At 38.3% G+C, this 17,885-nt stretch overlaps 1 protein-coding gene across 1 annotated transcript in view; it reads right to left on the bottom strand.

The window, feature by feature from the left end:
* Positions 1-15,563, bottom strand: part of TDRD1 (tudor domain containing 1) — a 34,015-nt gene extending 18,452 nt beyond the window's left edge. The window contains exons 1-10 of the mRNA XM_044236670.1: positions 15,245-15,563; positions 12,692-12,750; positions 7,977-8,121; positions 6,380-6,485; positions 5,608-5,671; positions 4,600-4,704; positions 4,190-4,369; positions 3,560-3,703; positions 2,736-2,907; positions 1,477-1,563 (exon numbers count right to left, since the gene is read on the bottom strand). Coding sequence (XP_044092605.1) covers positions 1,477-1,563; positions 2,736-2,907; positions 3,560-3,703; positions 4,190-4,369; positions 4,600-4,704; positions 5,608-5,671; positions 6,380-6,485; positions 7,977-8,121; positions 12,692-12,750; positions 15,245-15,545 — 1,363 coding nt within the window. The 5' untranslated portion in view covers positions 15,546-15,563. The remainder of the gene's footprint in view (positions 1-1,476; positions 1,564-2,735; positions 2,908-3,559; positions 3,704-4,189; positions 4,370-4,599; positions 4,705-5,607; positions 5,672-6,379; positions 6,486-7,976; positions 8,122-12,691; positions 12,751-15,244) is intronic.
* Positions 15,564-17,885: the final 2,322 nt, after the last annotated feature.

The following is a 17,885-nucleotide window of genomic DNA, read 5'->3' as shown; positions in this document are numbered from 1 at the left end:
GTAAATCCCCCAGGAGATTTTTGTTCCTTCTATGAGACAGCTCTGCAAGCCTTGCTTTTACTACTGATGACTTCCTTCTAGAAGCATTCACCCTTCTGTTGCTCTGGCAACTTTTGTCCCCACTCTACCCACTTCCCCCATTATGACTTCTCACTCGATGCTGTAGGCCCTAGGTTTATACCCCACCCCCTTTTTTTCCCCCCCGATCCCACACTCTCCCTAACATACCACCAGCATTTATGGTTTCAACCATGACTACTACTAGACCAGTAAGTGATCGGTTTTCTCCTCTAGATGGCAAAGAATTACTACAAACTTTCCAGCAGAGCTGTCATACTAAGATTTGTGTTCTGGGGATATCATGTATAGTATTATAAAGAATTCAGACAGCAGAGGGGTGCCTGGGTGGCTCAGTGGGTCTGACTTCGGCTCAGGTCATGATCTCAGGGTCCTGTGATCGAGCCCCACATCAGGCTCTCTGCTTAGCAGGGAGCCTGCTTCTCCTCCCTCTCTGCCTGCCTCTCTTCCTACTGTGATCTCTCTCTGTCAAGTAAATAAAATAAAAAATCTTAAAAAAAATTCAGACATCAGAAAAAGGCAGAGAAGGGTGTTGCAATTATCCACAACTGGTAAGGATTCCTGACCTAGAAAAATAATAAGAAAAAAAAGGATTTTAAAAAAGAAAAAAAATCATATACAAAGGATATTCAGGAAGAAGAACCAATCAAGACCTGGCAACTAATGAGATAAGGCAAAGGACAAGAGGTAAGGACAAGGTAGATTTAAAAATGGGTCAGCCTGGTTTATATGAAGGGATACCTCTAATCACAGAACCATTAACCTGGCCATCACCTCTGGATAAATGAGCAAGAAACAATGAGGTATGTCTGCATCCAAAGTAATTGGTAAAGGGACAAAGGAAGGAGGAAAACAGGGCAATAAATACCACATATAACTAGGAAATGAGAAAATAAAATGCTAGTAGCAAAACTTCTTAGTTCTTGTTTAGTATAACTCTTGTTATACTAAATGGAAAAGCCACACACATAATGTAAACGAGAAGTTAAAAAAAAATTTATGAAGAAACACCATCTTACCAGAACAGAATTACCCCTATTTGTTATTGTTGGAACACCTAAGTAAGGAGGGAAAATTAAACTAAGGAAATGTTAGCTAAAAACCCTTCAACTCAAACTGTCATGATATTTAGTACTTTGGAGATTTCTGATAATCATGTCAAGGATTAATATGGAAGACAGATACGGAAGGAAAACAGGCAGGGAGGGAAGACTAAGATTAGACATAATGTGCTACTAAATGAAAATTTATCTTTCTTACATAAAGTTCAAAGAATGGTTACTTCCATTAAACCTGTCAGTGTGACAGCTCTGCGCTTTTTTTTTGTTTGTTTAGGAGAGAAGATATTCTTTAGTACCTGGAGTCACTGTACTGTTCTATACGAATCTGTATACTCACCTGCATCTGCACTTTGCTTCTTAGAATTTTGTCCCTTGGGTTTCAAGCCATATCCCATTTCTATGAGCACATCATCTAAGAGTTTTCCTAAAAATGGTTAAGAAAATACATCCCCACTGAGATATTATACCAAGAAGAAAAGCATAAACATGAAACAAATGAATCATAATCATGTGACCTAGAGATGATATCTATTAATACACTTGCCTATTTCGTTACCAGTTCAGTTTCTGTGCTCAGCCTTAAAAAATTGAGGCAAAATTCCCATTGTCATGTGGCAGAAAATTTTATAAAAATATTTCACCTCAAAATTCTGGATAACATGAAAAGATTTAGTTGCTACCTCACTGGCAGTCTTAGTATGGCCACCATTTATAAGAAAAAAATAAGTTTAGTGTTAAACTAAGACTACTTTTTCTCAAAGTATGGCTGAAACAAGGGGTGGCCAGCATGTCATAAACTTCAAGTTCCTTGAAATACCAACTGAGGGGTTTTGGAGGGGAAAGTGTGGGGGGTGTGAACTCGGTGGTGGGTATTGTGGAGGGCATGTATTGCATGGAGCACTGGGTGTGGTGCATAAACAATGAATTTTGGAACACTGAAAAAAAAATTAAATAAAAAAAAAAAGAAATACCATCCAGAAGATGGAGTCATAATACGAAACAATACACAGCAAAGAAAATACTTAATTTCACTAAAGATTTAAATGAACTTTCTACCATGTCATCAACCAACAGCATGTCTCCTAAAGAAAAAGAATGATACCTTGGAAAGTGAGACACAATTATAAGCACATGGTCAGAAGTCACTTTTGAACACACAGAAGGGATTCCAAGGGGTTTCCATCTCCACACTTAAATACTAGGCACTTACATTCTCATTACTAACCAAACGCACTTCTGTGAAGATTCTTTAAGGAAAAAGCACTCGTGGTGAAAGTATGGACCAATTCATAAGGAAACTCTTGAATTTTTCTCCATAAGTGAGTAGAAATCAGGAATGGTGATCATAACGGCCGTATCAAAAGGCTAACCCAGTCATCCCCACACTAAGTCAGCCTTTGAAGCCCCCCAGCTCCACCACCGATGCCGACGCCGGGTCTCCAACTGACTGCCACCGGCAAGAGCAAGGTCACACCCTGAAGGACTTGCGAGGAGCTTGCTTGGCCTCATTTCATGTTTCTATTTCTTCTCTGCGTAACAGCTGAAGACTAAACACCATGTTAATTGCTGCATCTACAAAACAGAGTTCGATCTTACCTGAGCTGGGCAGCATCACATCCACAGCAAAGGTAACCACTTCTTCTTTGGAGATGTCAACAATCTTTACAGAGCAGTACTGCTCCATTAACAGTGACTTAATCGTTTTGACACATTCACTGCTCCAGTTCCCCTCTGCTGGGATAACACTGGCCACAAAGCACTTTATGGCCTGAAAGATTTTACATGAGTTACTAAAAAATTAGTATTTGAAAATGATTTTTTCTAATTAATAACATGAAGGTTTTTTAAAGGTAATACATTTATCACTGAACATTTATCAGAAATCTTCCAAGAACAAATAAGCAATTTTATGGTTTTTGTACATATGTAATTATGTATTTACATATGCAATTATGTATTTTTTACATATGTACATTATGTATGTAATTACATAATTTTGTATGTAATTTTTGTATGTAATTTGTCTCTTGCGCTACTCTATCCATGTACTTTTTTTGGGACCTGAAACTTGAGAAATTCATGAAAGGATAACTAATTATCCCTCAAATACATATAAATCAGGTTGCTTCCATACAATGTAATATACATAGAAATGATTGTTTTAAAAGAACAGATGGATAAGATGTCCCTAAAAAATGCGAAGTTTCTCATGTAATGAAGTATTACCTAAGGCTTCTTAAATGGATCCAAGAAAGCCAATGACATTTATCTACATTTAGTAAAAAATGAGAAATATACCAATAGGTACTTTTTTATAATAACCATCACAGAACAGAGCAAGCAAATATTGTGCCCATTAAAATACTAAAGACAGCTCTTTGGGGACACTATTAGGAATTCAGAAAGTAAAAAAGACTTACACATGGAGGAAATAAGTCAATGTTTCTATTTAGTTGGTGAATTCTGTTTACTGGAATTATTTCTTCATTTCCATAATCAATATATAAGACATGTGCCTTCTTCTGCAGCATATCAATATCTTGTATCATTACTCTGTTCCAGGTCTGAAAGTGAAATATAATGGTGCTCTGCTTCAAAACGGTCTCTCAGGCTTCAAAACTCTCAGCTCATCTACAGAACAGCCAAAGGAGAAACTACAGCTCTGTTCTGAGGGACTCATTTAACAGGTTAATCTTCTAACAATCTGGCTAAGAAATCCCTGAATTTGTCTACTTAGGAGACTAACGTACACACAACCACTCCAGGTTCCTCTAGCCCAGGAGACACAATGACACACTAATGCCTCAGTACAGAAGTGCAGAGGCTGCAGGGCTTGGCTGTCCGTCTGCACTTGGCAGAGGAGGCGCCTATGGACAGAGCTGGAGGGCTCACCCAACAAATCCATAATACCGAATGAGGAAGAGAGACAGGAACGTGACCACAGACTCCGGTTAAGCCAGCAAATGCATTATTAAAAGCTCCGGTGTCCAGCTTATACGACAAAGTAAATTAAAACATCGTATTAAATAATTCACTTCATCAGCGGTTACCTGATCAACAGCGTACTTGGCAACACAAACTTCCCCCTTAACAGGAATGTAATCCTCCTGAGTTGTATGTGCATAGGTTTCCTTTAGACTCGCAGAGAGCTGGTTCATGTATTCTAACACTTCTGAAGAATATAACTGCACATAAAAGTCACTTGGGTGTTTGAATTCAGTAACTGTACCCTTTCAAAAGACAGAAAAGGTGCAATAATTCACTGAGAACACAAGCACATGGGAATTTATTAAAGCTTTCTAATGAGATTTTTTAAAGGGTATTTTAAGACAGTTTTCACAATCAGTTTCATCAGTTACATTTTGTAGCTCGCTTAGAAGCTCAAACTAAAAACAGGAAACAAGGAATAAAAATCTATAGTTCTTTGGATCTCTGTCTACAGAAATTAAATAACAAATACCTTTATTTCCATGGTTTTCCTGAGTTGTAGACTTCTCAAATCAGAAAACATTATTTTATCAGCACCAATGGCTATTTCTTTAGTAACTCCAAGAGGGTAATCACCCTGGGTTTTAAAAAAACAAAACACATGAGTGAGTTACTTATACAAGCACATGTTTCCAAGCAATACTGTGGCCACCATTTGCTGGAATTGAGGCCAAAATAGCCCCTGAGGCTTGAGTAACAGAGAGATATAGTGTGTACCTCCAAGAGCCAATAAAACCCACTGTCCCTAGACAGTTTACACAGCAGTGGGATCACTGAAGTATCAGGCCATAGTGGTGATGATAATGTTGAGTTTATAAAATTAAAAGGGGGGGGTTAGTGTTTTAAGTTTGTACTTGTTAACATTTTATAAGTATGAATATTTGAGGAAGTCAGATTTTTTTTTTTTTTTAAGTAGAAGCTAGGACCAGCTAGAGAGGCCTAAAAATTATAGATGAGCTGAGCACTACTGATATTTTTCAAGTTATGAATGACTTAGCCCACAGTTACCTACATGGAAGAGAGGTCTTAGAGGAAAAAATGCTCCTTCGATACGAGGGCAGGACACAAAGCCAGAGAATGTGTGCACGCAGGGACTAGAGAGAGGGGCTGTCTCTCAGGAATCCAAACAATTTTACACTGAGACACAGGCATCACAAGTCCTTCGGGGCAGAGTGCTGGGCACACATAATGCTCAAAGATCCCCAACAGTCACCCAATCGATCATTAAGGTGTACAGGTTATTCCACAGGAAACACTGGATTTAATAAACACTGGTGCAGAGGCACCTGGCTGACTCAGTCAGATGGACCTGGACCTGCCACTCCATCTGGGATCTGGAGAGTTCGAGCCCCATGTTGGGTGTGGAGATCACGTGGATAAACACCAGTGAAATGCAGAAGTGGTAAGTATTTCATTTGGTCCTCTTAATTCAAAAGGAAATCATTCAAAATTCACTCTAAAGACAAAAAGTACATCATACCTCATTTTTCACTTCCATGTTCTTTGTTTCAAAAGGTGACTTACTATCTTCACGTTTGTGGAAACTGAAATAAAGCAGCTGATTATAATACTTAGAGTACAGAGCCAATCAAGAGTAGGGGCCACAGTGATGTTAAATTCTCAATCATCAAAATCCAGAAGGACAAAAACAGCTTCCTTCAGAGAGTTTCACAGTAGTAACAGAGCAAAATAGTCCAGGGCTGGCTCTGCACCGGTCTACCCTGTGTGCAAGCTTGCCTCTTCCAAAGCAGCCTGATTAAAGGGACCTCTGCAGCCACAGTCTCCAAGCCCCAGCTTTCTTATCTACAAGATGTAATCCCTACACGAGCTCAATAGTTTTGAGGACCGAAGGAAGTTATAGATGTGAAACTGCTTTGTAAACTGGTAAATGCCATGCCACTAAGATTTTCATATTTTAAAGTCTCAATTCATGAGAGACTGTGAGTGTTCTCCCTTATCATAATTCAGGAAAGAACACGTGTTTAAAAGGAATTCTAAAGGTCTACTTACTACAAACACTAAAAACTTAAAGTTCTGACTCTGAATCTGTACTAATAGAATCATACTCATGGAAACTCAGTCCTGAATTTGTAAGCTCTTCATTTCAAATTTGCATCCTTTATGTTACACCTCCGTAAATAAAAGTGACAACTTCTACATAGTTATGGCCTGCTAACCTCATTTGATTCTTACACTATCAAAAAGAAAGCCTGTTTAAATATTCCCCAATGAATAAAAGAAATCATGCTTACTTTTGTTGAACAGGTTTGCACACGATGCTGTGCGCGGACCAGTCCCTTCTCTGGCACGCTGTGGAGCAGTAGTACGTCTGCTTGCACTGTGAGCACCTCAGCGATCCTACAGAACACAGCCCGTAACATCACCATGTTTTATTCCAAGTATTTGTTGCTGAGAGCAAGACATTTTCAAAGACCAGACATACCAATCACCATTCTGTTAATCACATCAGGAAGATGACTTGAAGAGGATGACGATGTTTTTGATTAGGCATTAAGATTAAATTTTTAAAGCTCTCTCAGATTGCAAATAGGAATGCAAAGATGAAAATGAAAGGTGGGACAGACTGAAAACATGACTGACTTTCCTAAAGTAGAGCCCAGAACACATTATCAAAGGCACAATCAAAGGAAACAGCAAGTGTGTGGTAGTGAAAACAACCTTGCCCAAGCCAACTCTGACATGGCTTATTGCCTCGCGCTGTTAAAAAAAAATACAAGACAAAAAACCAATGAAGAGAATCACGTCCAGAAAAACCCAGAAGTTTGTTAAATAAAGTACTAAAAAACCCTATGAATATACAGGCAGAAAAAAAAAACAAACAACCCACATAAAAAAAAAACAACAACAAAAAAAACAGGCTGGCCTCAAATGGTTCTACTCGAAAGAAAAAAAAAAAAAAAAGCTAAATGTCCAAGTGGCCAGTAAGCATGTGAAATACTGCTCAAGATCACTCACGGGTCGTGAGGGAAATAGAAGTTAAAACCACACTGCGCTACCAGTACACACGCACGAGGAGGGCTAAAGTTGAAAAGACCAGCAGCACCGAATGACAGTGATGTGGAGCACAAAACTCACTATCGCTGGGAAGGCAGAACAGGATAACTACTCAGGAAAATGGCTTGGCTGTTTCCTCTAAACTTATATACCTACCCTTTGATTCAGCAATTATACTCCTAGGTATGTACCCAAGAGAAATGGAAACATATATCCTCATAAGGACTTGTGCAAAAACGTGGAGAGAGCTCTATTTATAATAACCAAAAGCTAAACACAAGCAAAACTGTTCAACAAAAAAACCAGATACACTGTGATAGAATCGTATAAATACTACTTGGCACCAAAAAATAGTGTATGTAGACCATATTAATACTAAAAATATTATTCTAAATGAAAAAAAAAAAAGCTTCACACAAAAGAATCAAGTTTCCATTTTTATGAAGTTCTAAAACTGGCAAAATTAATTTACAGTTCAATTAAAAACACTGTGGTTGCCTCTCGTGGCCATAGAGAATGGAAGGGGCTAGAAGGGAACTTTCTAAGAAGATAGAAATATTCTGTCTTGATAAGCATGTGAGTTTGTGCATCCCAGTGCATGTAAATTTTATCACAAACAAAACTATGGGAAATAATAATCGGGTAAGGAAGCAGCAAGAGTGGGAAGGTATGGATGAACAACTGTAGAATGCTGGTGGCTGCTGAAGCAGAGAGATGGGTATAGAGCAGGCACAATATTCTGTTCATATTTACTATGTTTTAAACTTTCCATAGTAAAAATATTTTTCAAATGTGTGAAAAAATAATCCAGACGTGTTAGGGAAATATGCTTACCAAACAAGCCACAGCGATGGCAAGTTGTTGACCGAAAAGAAGGTCCTAAGGAGTTGAAGAGTGCTGAATTATTTATGGACAAGGAATTCTCAACCAACTTGTGTATTTTTTTTGACTTTGCAGGAGGCACGTTATTGCTAGGCTTCTATTAAGAAAAGAGAATAGCAATATTAAAACTTGGTAGTAGTTTTTTTTTTTTTAAATACTGTATTTGGGATTTCCTCTTCTGGACAGATAAAAAAGATGCACCTTTCCCTATTCCTCCTATTACGCGCTACTAAAAACCCAGACTTATAAACAAACACAAGCTGACTTTGACAAGAGGGCAGCAGACAGGCTAGGAAATTTGGGGCCCAGAGAAGAACAAGACAATGAGTTCCTGAGTTTTCTTTTTGCCTCACATATTTCAGACACGGTGCTGGAGAAGCCAGCAACCCAAAATGCCAAATAGTACAGACAATAAAAGCCCCAACAGAAAGTATCCTCTCTTGAGCTAAAGACCAAGAAACAGGCATCCCAGCAATACAGAAAACCAGTAACTGTTCTACCCTAGACAAACACCACAGTAAAAACTGTGTAGGGTGCTGGCGCTTCTAGAGTAGGGTGCTGGCGCTTCGTCCCTGGGAGTCTCCCTGGGAACCCGGACTTTCACCCAACAGGTGGGAGTATTCCTCCTGCCCCAAACACCATTACTGGGGAGGTAGAAGAGGACTCCAGTAGACAATCAGGACTTTTTAACCACTGTTCAAAAGTAATTAGTGTCTCCCAAATCTTCCCCTCTAATTCTCCTCTCTGACCTACCTACTCTCTCCCCACTCCATCCCAATCCTATATCAGTAAAGAGGCACTCATCACTTCTGGCAAGGAGGAGGTATCACATGAGGCCTACCTGTAAGCTGGAACTCCCACCCTCACCCAAAAGCAAGGGAGAGCACCTCCTTCAGTGCCAGCTCAGGCTGACTGAAGAACCTGGACATCTACTCCCACCCAGCAGCACCCACCCTCTGATGTAGGGTCAGAGGAAGCTAGCTAAAAAGGAAGTTTAAATAAGATACAGAATTTCATTAACATAATACCCCAAATGTGCTAGCTTCAATAGAAAATCACTTGTCTTATTTAGAAAAAGGGAAATCACAACTGAATTAAAAAAAAAATGCCAACATCAAGACAACAGAGAAGTTTGACAAACATTTTAAAGGAGCCATCAATAGTTCAGTAAGCAATTAGGAGCACAATTGAACAAATGTAAAGAGTCCCAGCAAAGAAACAGAAGATATAAAGAAGAACCAAATGGAAGTTTCACAACTGGAAAGCAAAATAACAAGGAAACACAGTGAGGGATGCCACGCCAAAATGGAGAGAACAACAGAGGAAAGGCTCAGTAAACTTGAAGACTGAACAACAGAAATTACCTAACCTAAGAAGAGAGAAAAAACGGAGAAAAAACTAAATAAACAGAGCCTCAGAGACCTATGGGACTATAACAAAATATTTAACATTCATGTCTTTGGAGTCCCAGGAGAGAAAAAAAGTCAGGGTGAAGAAGTTCTTTTTTTTTTTTTTTTTAAGATTTTATTTATTTATTTGACAGACAGAGATCACAAGGAGGCAGAGAGAGATGAAGGGAAGCAGGCTCCCTGTTGAGCAGAGAGCCCAATGTGGGGCTGGATCCCAGGACCCTGGGATCATAACCTGAGCTAAAGGCAAAGGCTTTAACACACTGAGGTACCCAGGCACCCCCAAAGAAGTTCTTAAATAAAAAATGCCCCAGACTTACAATATTTGGCAAAAGATAAAAATCTACAAATTCATGTTGAGCAAGTCCCTGACCAAATCAAAGAAATCCACACCAAGACTCACGTAGTCAAACTTCTTCAAGCTAAAGACAATAAAAGTTAAAAGCAGAGAGAGGAAAACGACATCTTACTTACAGGGGAAAAAGTAATTCAGAAGAAAATAGATTTCTCAAAATATACCCTGGAGAGCAGAAGAAAATAATACAGTATTTTAAAGTATCCTGCAGTAGTAAAGAAGAAATAGAAATCAAGACATTCTCAAATGAAAGAAAACTAAGAATTTGTCACCAGCAGACTTAAAGAATGGCTAAAGGACGTTCTCTAAACATAAAGGAAATAAAGGAATGCTGGAACAAAAGGAAAGGAAGAACACATTAAACAAAATACAATAAGCACAATAGATTGAACAGAAAAAAATTGAAGCAAAATGAAACTGAAAAGAGAAAAAGACAATATATAATTATAGAGACCTTAATATCCCTATCTCAACAATTAGTAGACCTACATTGAAAATCACCAAGAATACAAAAGAACTTGAGATCACCATCAACCAAGGGATTCTGTTAGACATTTATAGATCATTCTACCCAACCATAAAATGGACATTCTTTTTAAGTGCTAAAGAACATATAATAAGACAACACATGGGGCCATAAAGAAAAGCTCAACAAATTTAAATCACACAGAGTAGGATTTTCAACGACAGTGGACTCAAACTAGAAATAAGTAACAAGAGTAATAATCTTCAAACATTTGAAAACAATAGAGTTCTAAACAACTCATGAGTCAAAGAGGAGGTCTCAAAGGAAATTAAAAAAAAAAAGTTGAACTAAAAGAAAATGAAAACATAACAAATCAAAATTTGTAAGACACAGTTAAAGCATTGTCAAGAGGTAAATTCATAGCACTCAGTTCACACACTAGAAAAGAGGGAAAGTTTCAAATCAATAATCTAAATTCTCATCTTAAGAATCTAAAAAAGTAAGAAAAAAATGCCAAAAGCAAACAGAAGCAAGGAAACAAAGATAAAAGGAGAAATCAATGAAATTAAAAAACAAAAACTTAAGAGAAAAAAAAATCAATGAAACAAAGACCTGGTTCTTTGATAGGACCAAAAAAGGGGCACCTGGGTGGCTCAGGTGGTTAAGCACTGGACTTCAGATCAGGTCATGATTTCTGGGTCCTGAGATCAAGACCAGGTCAGGCTCCCCACTCAGCAGAGAGACAGCTTCTCCTTAGACTCCCTCAACCCTCTTCCCCCCACCAATGGAATAAATACGTCTAATTTTTGACAAAAGTGCAAAAGCAATTCAGTGGAGGAAATAGAGCATTTTTAACAAATGGTGGAGAAATTGAAAGAAAAAACAAAAAGACCTTCAAATTAACTCAAAGTGGACCATAAAGCTAAATGTAAAATTATAAAACTTTTTGGGAATAATGCCCCAAATTTTCTGGATCTGAAGCAGCAAAGAATTTCTAGTCTTGATACCAAAAGCAAAATCTATAAAATAAAAAGTGGTCAAGACATCATTAAAATTAAAAAACGTTTGCTCTGCCAAACACCCTGCCTGATAAGAGATTGAAGACAAGCTATAGACTGGGAGAAATCATTAGTGAATCACACATATTTGACAAAAGACTAGAACCTGGAACATATAAAGAACTTTCAAAACTGAGCAGTTAAAAAAAAATCCAAATCAGAAAATGGACAAAAGACATGAGTAAACATATCAAAAATGAAATAGAAATGGCAACTATGCACATGAGAAAGTGTTTATCAGTAGCCATCAGGGGAACACAGTTTAAAACCACTACATAATATCACCATGTGTCTATAAGACTGGGGACAATAAAACCACCGCCAGCACCACATGCTGGTGTGACACTGCAGATATTCTCAGCGGGATAGTCCAATAGTATAGCTCTTCTGGAAAACGCTTAGGTAGCTTCTTATAAAACTAAATATGCAATACTCCATGACCCAGAAATTGCACTCCTGGGCATTTATCCCAGAGGAGAAACAAACAGAAACAAAAAATTTCTGTTCACATCAACCTTGCACATGAAGTTTTGTAAATTTTAACTGTGATAGCCAAAAACTGGAAACCCTGCAGGTTCACTTCAGTATGTGTATTTAAAAATAAAACTACTGATACAACAAACCCTAGATGAATCTCCACAGAATTACACTGAATGAATTTATCCAATCCCAAAAAGTTACATTCTGTAGGATTCCATTTATATAACATCCTTAAAATGACAAAACTCTCCATGTGGATTAGATTTGTAGCCTCCATGGATTAAGGAGGTGGTAGGGGCAAGAGGGAAATGGTATGACCATAAAAAAGCATGTAGGGGAAAGATGCCAATGTTCTGTGTCTTGACAGTATCACTGTCAACATCCTTGTTACCATATTATACTCAATTCTGTAGCACATTGCACAGGGAGAAACTCAAAGAGCTACACAGGATCTGTATTTTCTCTGCAGGTCATTGCAGGGCTGCACTAACAGTGGCACGGCATACTGTAATTACGTCAACAGAACTGATTTTTTTTTTTTTAAGATATTAGGATGAACGGGGCACCTGGGTGGCTCAGTGGGTTAAGCCGCTGCCTTCGGCTCAGGTCATGATCGCAGGGTCCTGGGATCGAGTCCCGAATCGGGCTCTCTGCTCAGCGGGGAGCCTGCTTCCTCCTCTCTCTCTCTGCCTGCCTCTCTGCCTACTTGTAATCTTTCTCTGTCAAATAAATAAATAAAATCTTAAAAAAAAAAAAGAAATTAGGATGAAGAAAAGGAAGCTTCACCTTCAATAACATCTGAAAATTGAGTAATTCTTCACTAACACAATATAAAATATGTTTAGAATCTTTTACACCCAAACAAAAACACAAAATAGAAAACAAACAAAAAACCTTACACTATTTACTTCTTTGGGTGGTGAATTGTTTCCGGCATTTAATGGGGACACAGAGTTTCCTGGAGAGAGAAAACATAAAGAGCCAAATATTACTTTATTCCTGAAAATGTACAAAACCATAATTAGATATTCAAATAATAACGATATACTATAATAGCCTTAAGCCTACACTACAAATAAACAACAACTTACTTTTCCTAATGAAAAATAAGGATTTGTTTGAACATTCCTTAATTGCTATTCCTCTTGTGAATTTTTCTCCATTCACTGAGGCAGCAATTCTCAGACTTTTTTGAACCTCAGACTCATTTACACACTTAAGAAATGGTGAACCTCAGAGAGATTTTGTTTATATGGCCTATGTGTCTCAATACTTACCTATATTAGAAATTAAGGGGTGCCTGGCTGACTCAGTAGAGCATGTGACTTTTTTTTTTTTTTAAAGATTTTATTTATCTATTTGACAGACAGAGATCACAAGTTGGCAGTGAGGCAGGCAGAGAGGGAGGAAGGGAAGCAGGCTCCCTGCTGAGCAGAGGAGCCTGACGTGGGGCTCGATCCCAGGACCCCAAGACCATGAACCCAGCCGAAGACAGAGGCCTCAACCCACTGAGCCACCCAGGCGCCCCGAGCATGTGACTCTTGATCTAAGGGTCATGAATTCAAGCCCCACATTGGGCATAAAGCTCACTTAAAAAAAAAAAAAGTAAGGTGGCTCAGTGGCTAAACATCCAACTCTTGATTTGACTTGGATCATGATCTCAGGGTCCTGAGACTGAGCCCTGTGAGGGCTCTGTGCTGGGTATGGAGCCTGTTTAAAATTCTCTCTCTCCCTCTGTCCCTCCTCCCCCTAATTTCTTTTTAAAAAGAAATTAAAAATTAGTTTTAAAAATTAAAAGTTTATTTAAAAATAATTGTACTACGTTGACATGATTTTTGTATGTAAAACACTACATTTTCAAAAGCAAAAAAAAATTGTGAGAAGAGTAGCACTGTTTTACATTTTTGTAATGTTTGTTTTAAATCATGATCGTTGGATTCACATACCTGCTTTTGCATTCAATCCCCTGTGTTGTTTTGGTTGAAACATATGAAGAAAATCTGGCCTCGCACAGATACATGGTTGCAAAAAACGAGTATTTAACGGCCTTCTCAGGTAATTATGGATGTTTTCCTTTAACATCAGGCCAAAACTCAAGTGGTAGTTTGAGGGGTAGTTGCAATGAGGAATCTAAAACTTTTTCATAATGTGACATTGGAATCCACTGATTGATCCTGCACTTTGAGTGGATTTTTATCCATGAGTGACTGTGCAACATGAGGCATTGGTCATTTGGAGAAGAATGAGAAACTCTTGAGTTATACAGATCTTTCAATTGTCGACAGATTCCATTACAAAATATTTTAAAATCCATGTGTTATTTAGTATCACCAGGCACCTCCCCAGGAAAGTCCAAGTATCGAGAAGCTGTCATGGCAGAGTGGCAGATATACATTTCCTGAAATTTTCATTTTGCTCAAAAGCTTGAATTTTATCATTAGCAACAAAATACTGTCAGGTGTTTTCTTTGAAGTAATAGGTTCACTTTATTCATTTTTGAGAAAATAAATGCCAGATATGTAAATCTGAATAACCAGAATTTTTCATTCTTTTCAAGTAAAAAATGATGTTCCAAGAAAAAAGTTTCCATACAGCCTATAGCTCCGTCACATACATGCTTTTCATACTTTCTGTGAAGCAGAAGTTAGGGGTTATTCCCATCTTGTTACACAACATACTAAAAATATGTGTACACAGGTGTCAAGATTTGTCAAGAACAGCCCTGAGTAAGGCATTTCTGGTTTTGTCTTAACCTCAAGTTCATAGCAATGAAAAAACCCAATTACCACTAGCCCAAGTAGGTAGGAGCTAATGAGGCATTAATGATAATGGCATTAATGGTTTACCTTTGCTTCTGCATCATTGGTGTAAAGTCAGCCCAACAAAAAAAGCAAATGACATTTTAGTATTATCCGGAAAATAGTTTCGACCTCTTGGGAAACCTCAGAGACCCAAGGGCCATGCACCAGAACCACATCACCGTAACATTAAAAGATCACATGTGATAATACATTCACCCAGTGCTCCCCCAACTACAAAACCAGGTTTTTGGAATTAGGACTAAAGGAACAACTTTTTAAAAATCTGATGAAACAATATAATGTCTTATGTGTATCTTTGTGACAGATTGTGTATTTCAAATGCAAATTATGCAATTTACATAGTATTTTTTAAACATGGCCAATCTTTAAAAAGGCAGAGGATGTCCTTTCTACATTCCTTGTACAGTTCTCCCATTGTGGGGGGAAGCTCCTCTGTAGATTCATGTGATGAATCTAGTCAAAGGAAGTTATTTGGCACCTGGCTTTTCCTTCTAAATCTTTAAATGCAAATACTGTAAGGTAGCTATTTAGTTGTTTTGTTAATAGCACATGGGTGTGTGATCACATACCTGTGATAAGCCAAAGAAACCATCAGAATCAAGAAGTAATAAGCCTGTAGTTTTCACTTACCTGTTGACAACGTCTTCCTGTCTCCTTTGGATCCAACCACCTCTCCATTGATGCTGTTAGGGTTTGAAGATACTGAATTGTCTTCCTGACTAGCCAAATACGGTTTGGTTTGCTCACAAAGCAAAAAACTGTTTTTTTTATTTCCATTCTCTGGACTTTTCAACCGGAAATTAGGGTGGTTAGCATGTGCTCCAGGACTTCTTAAAGAATCATGTGGCGGAAGCTTGTTTTCATTTTTCTCAAAATTAAATGGCTCTGTCATCTTACAAGTAGATGACTCCAAATTATTTCTTGACATCATAGTATGTGGCAATTTAACATTCACAGAAGCCTATGGGAAGAAGTGCATTTAAAAGGCAATTTTTAACTACAAAAGTAGAAGCATCGCAGGCTCTTCTTATGTAACAAGTAAGGCTCATCAAAGCAGAGGTAACCGTGATATCAGAACCTGGCCTAAAAGCAAAAGGAACAGAGTATCTCAGTAAGTACAAACTCCCAAGTTTCACACAATTCAACCACAGACAAAAGGCTAACTCAAGAGACATCAAAAGAGTCATCTCAGAGTTCGACACCATTTTTTACTTTAAAAAGCTTCTGAAACAACAGGAATAAAAAAGGACTTGCATGTTTTAAGAGAAATATTTCTAAGCCAGAGCATGCAACTTAACAGTCAGATACAATGAGGGTATTGTCTTCATCGGGTCATCACCTACCTTTCTAGCCTCTCAGAATCCCTCTACCTGCTCCTACTTGAGACACTGAGATCTTGAATATGCTGAGCCCAGCTCTCAGTGCCTCTACCTTCCTCACTGGCCTGGCAAAGTCCTTCCTTCCTAGGCACCCTTCACGGTTTGCCTCAGCTGACCTCTGTTTGGTCTGTTTTCCCCCAGTCCTCTGCTTGATCATCTCCAACTCTGCTTCCATAAACTGTAATTTATATCTACTCCTTTTAAGGACTTAACTGCACGTACCTTTCTCTGAAAATAAGGTACATGTATTGTTACAAAGTGCCTCTGAGAAACCTCTCTCCAGACTTGATGCTAGCTTGTTTTTTTCCCATTACTCTTAAAGAATACTAAATGTCCTGCCTAAGGGAAGTAATAAAAGTGGACAAACAACTTTTCTTTCTGAGGCTGTGACCTACAGCTTTGTACACAGACCTCAGGTAAAACTGCCTATTGTCCCAAAACTGTTCAGGGGGAGGAGGGGAAGCCACAGAAAGCTAAACTGGTATGAGTAGTATCTAAAGATTAATGCTGTTTTAAAGGGAAAACAAAAATATAGCAGAAACATCCTCCCTCCTGGTGGCCTAAAATTTCTGTATCATTTTTTGTTTTAAATTAGGCCTAGCCTAATCTGTGACAATACAGAAAAGACAATGAAATAATAAAAAAAATACATATGCACACTCAAAGCGTGGGGGTTGGGGGGGGCTCTCAGTGGGCCAGATCGTGAGAAGATCCCTAACTAAAGGCTGCAGATGGGCAGTTATGGGAGATTCTACAGCCACTGGGGAAAGCGCACGGTTGACAGTAAGCACATCCTCCCACGGCTCAGACTGGGTGGGCGTGAGATTGTTGGGCTCAGTAAGAGACAAATTCTGTGAAGGTACATAGGAACATAATTTTCAGGGGAAACTGGGTGGGGCTAGGAATACTGGGTAACAGACAATTTACAAAAAATATAAAGAATGCACATTAAGATACTTAGGGTAACTACAAGAACAAAAACAAGGCATAATTTTAAAATTACAGAAGAAAAATCTCAGTCTAACAAAAAAAAAAAAAAAGAAAGAAAGATTCAAGCATGGTCAATGGAAAACACCAAATAAGATGCCAGAACCAAACCCAAGCAATCCAATTATCAATGATTTAGTCTCAATTAAGAGAGAAAAAGAGGGAGAAAAACATCCTGCTAGATGTTATGCACAACAGGCACACATAAAATTTATGGCAAGTTTGGAAATAATAGAATTAAAACATGTGCTATGCAAATAATTAAAAAAAGGTGAAATATGAATACTGAGAGCTGATAAAAGAGAATTCAATTGGGACAAAGATTTTTTACATGTATGAAAGAAACACCCAAGGAGAGAGCACACCCAAGAATCAGTTCATCACAATGTCCTCAGATCTATAAAACAAAAACTGATTGAGGGAGGAGAAATTCAGGCCACAGTAAGTATACACCTGCCTTACTTGTCAACAGACAGAAAACGAGTGCTATTTTAATACCACGATAAACTTGATCTAGTAAGGACCAATACAATCAAGAGCATTCATTTTTCCAACACTGGGCATATATCGAACTAGAAAAGTCATCTCCATGGACTCCACAGAAACACTAATGCCATGCAAAAACACATTCACTTACCAAAGTATACAAATCTCCACCTCAAGTTTTGCTTCCCAGAGAATCAGCCTACAACAACCACATGAGCAGGTGAAGGGTTTTGGTTTAGGTTTTTTGTTTTTTTTTTTTTAAGATTTTATTTATTTATTTGACAGATCACAAGTAGGCAGAGAGGCAGGCAGAGAGAGAGAGAGAGAGAGAGAGAGGAGGAAGCAGGCTCCCTGCCAAGCAGAGAGCCCGATGCGGGACTCGATCCCAGGACCCTGAGATCATGACCTGAGCCGAAGGC

The sequence above is a fragment of the Neovison vison genome, chromosome 2, assembly GCF_020171115.1.
Source record: "Neovison vison isolate M4711 chromosome 2, ASM_NN_V1, whole genome shotgun sequence".
Taxonomy (NCBI): domain Eukaryota; kingdom Metazoa; phylum Chordata; class Mammalia; order Carnivora; family Mustelidae; genus Neogale; species Neogale vison.
Note: the sequence above shows the minus strand (reverse complement) of the source record. Positions and strands in the feature narration are given on the sequence as shown.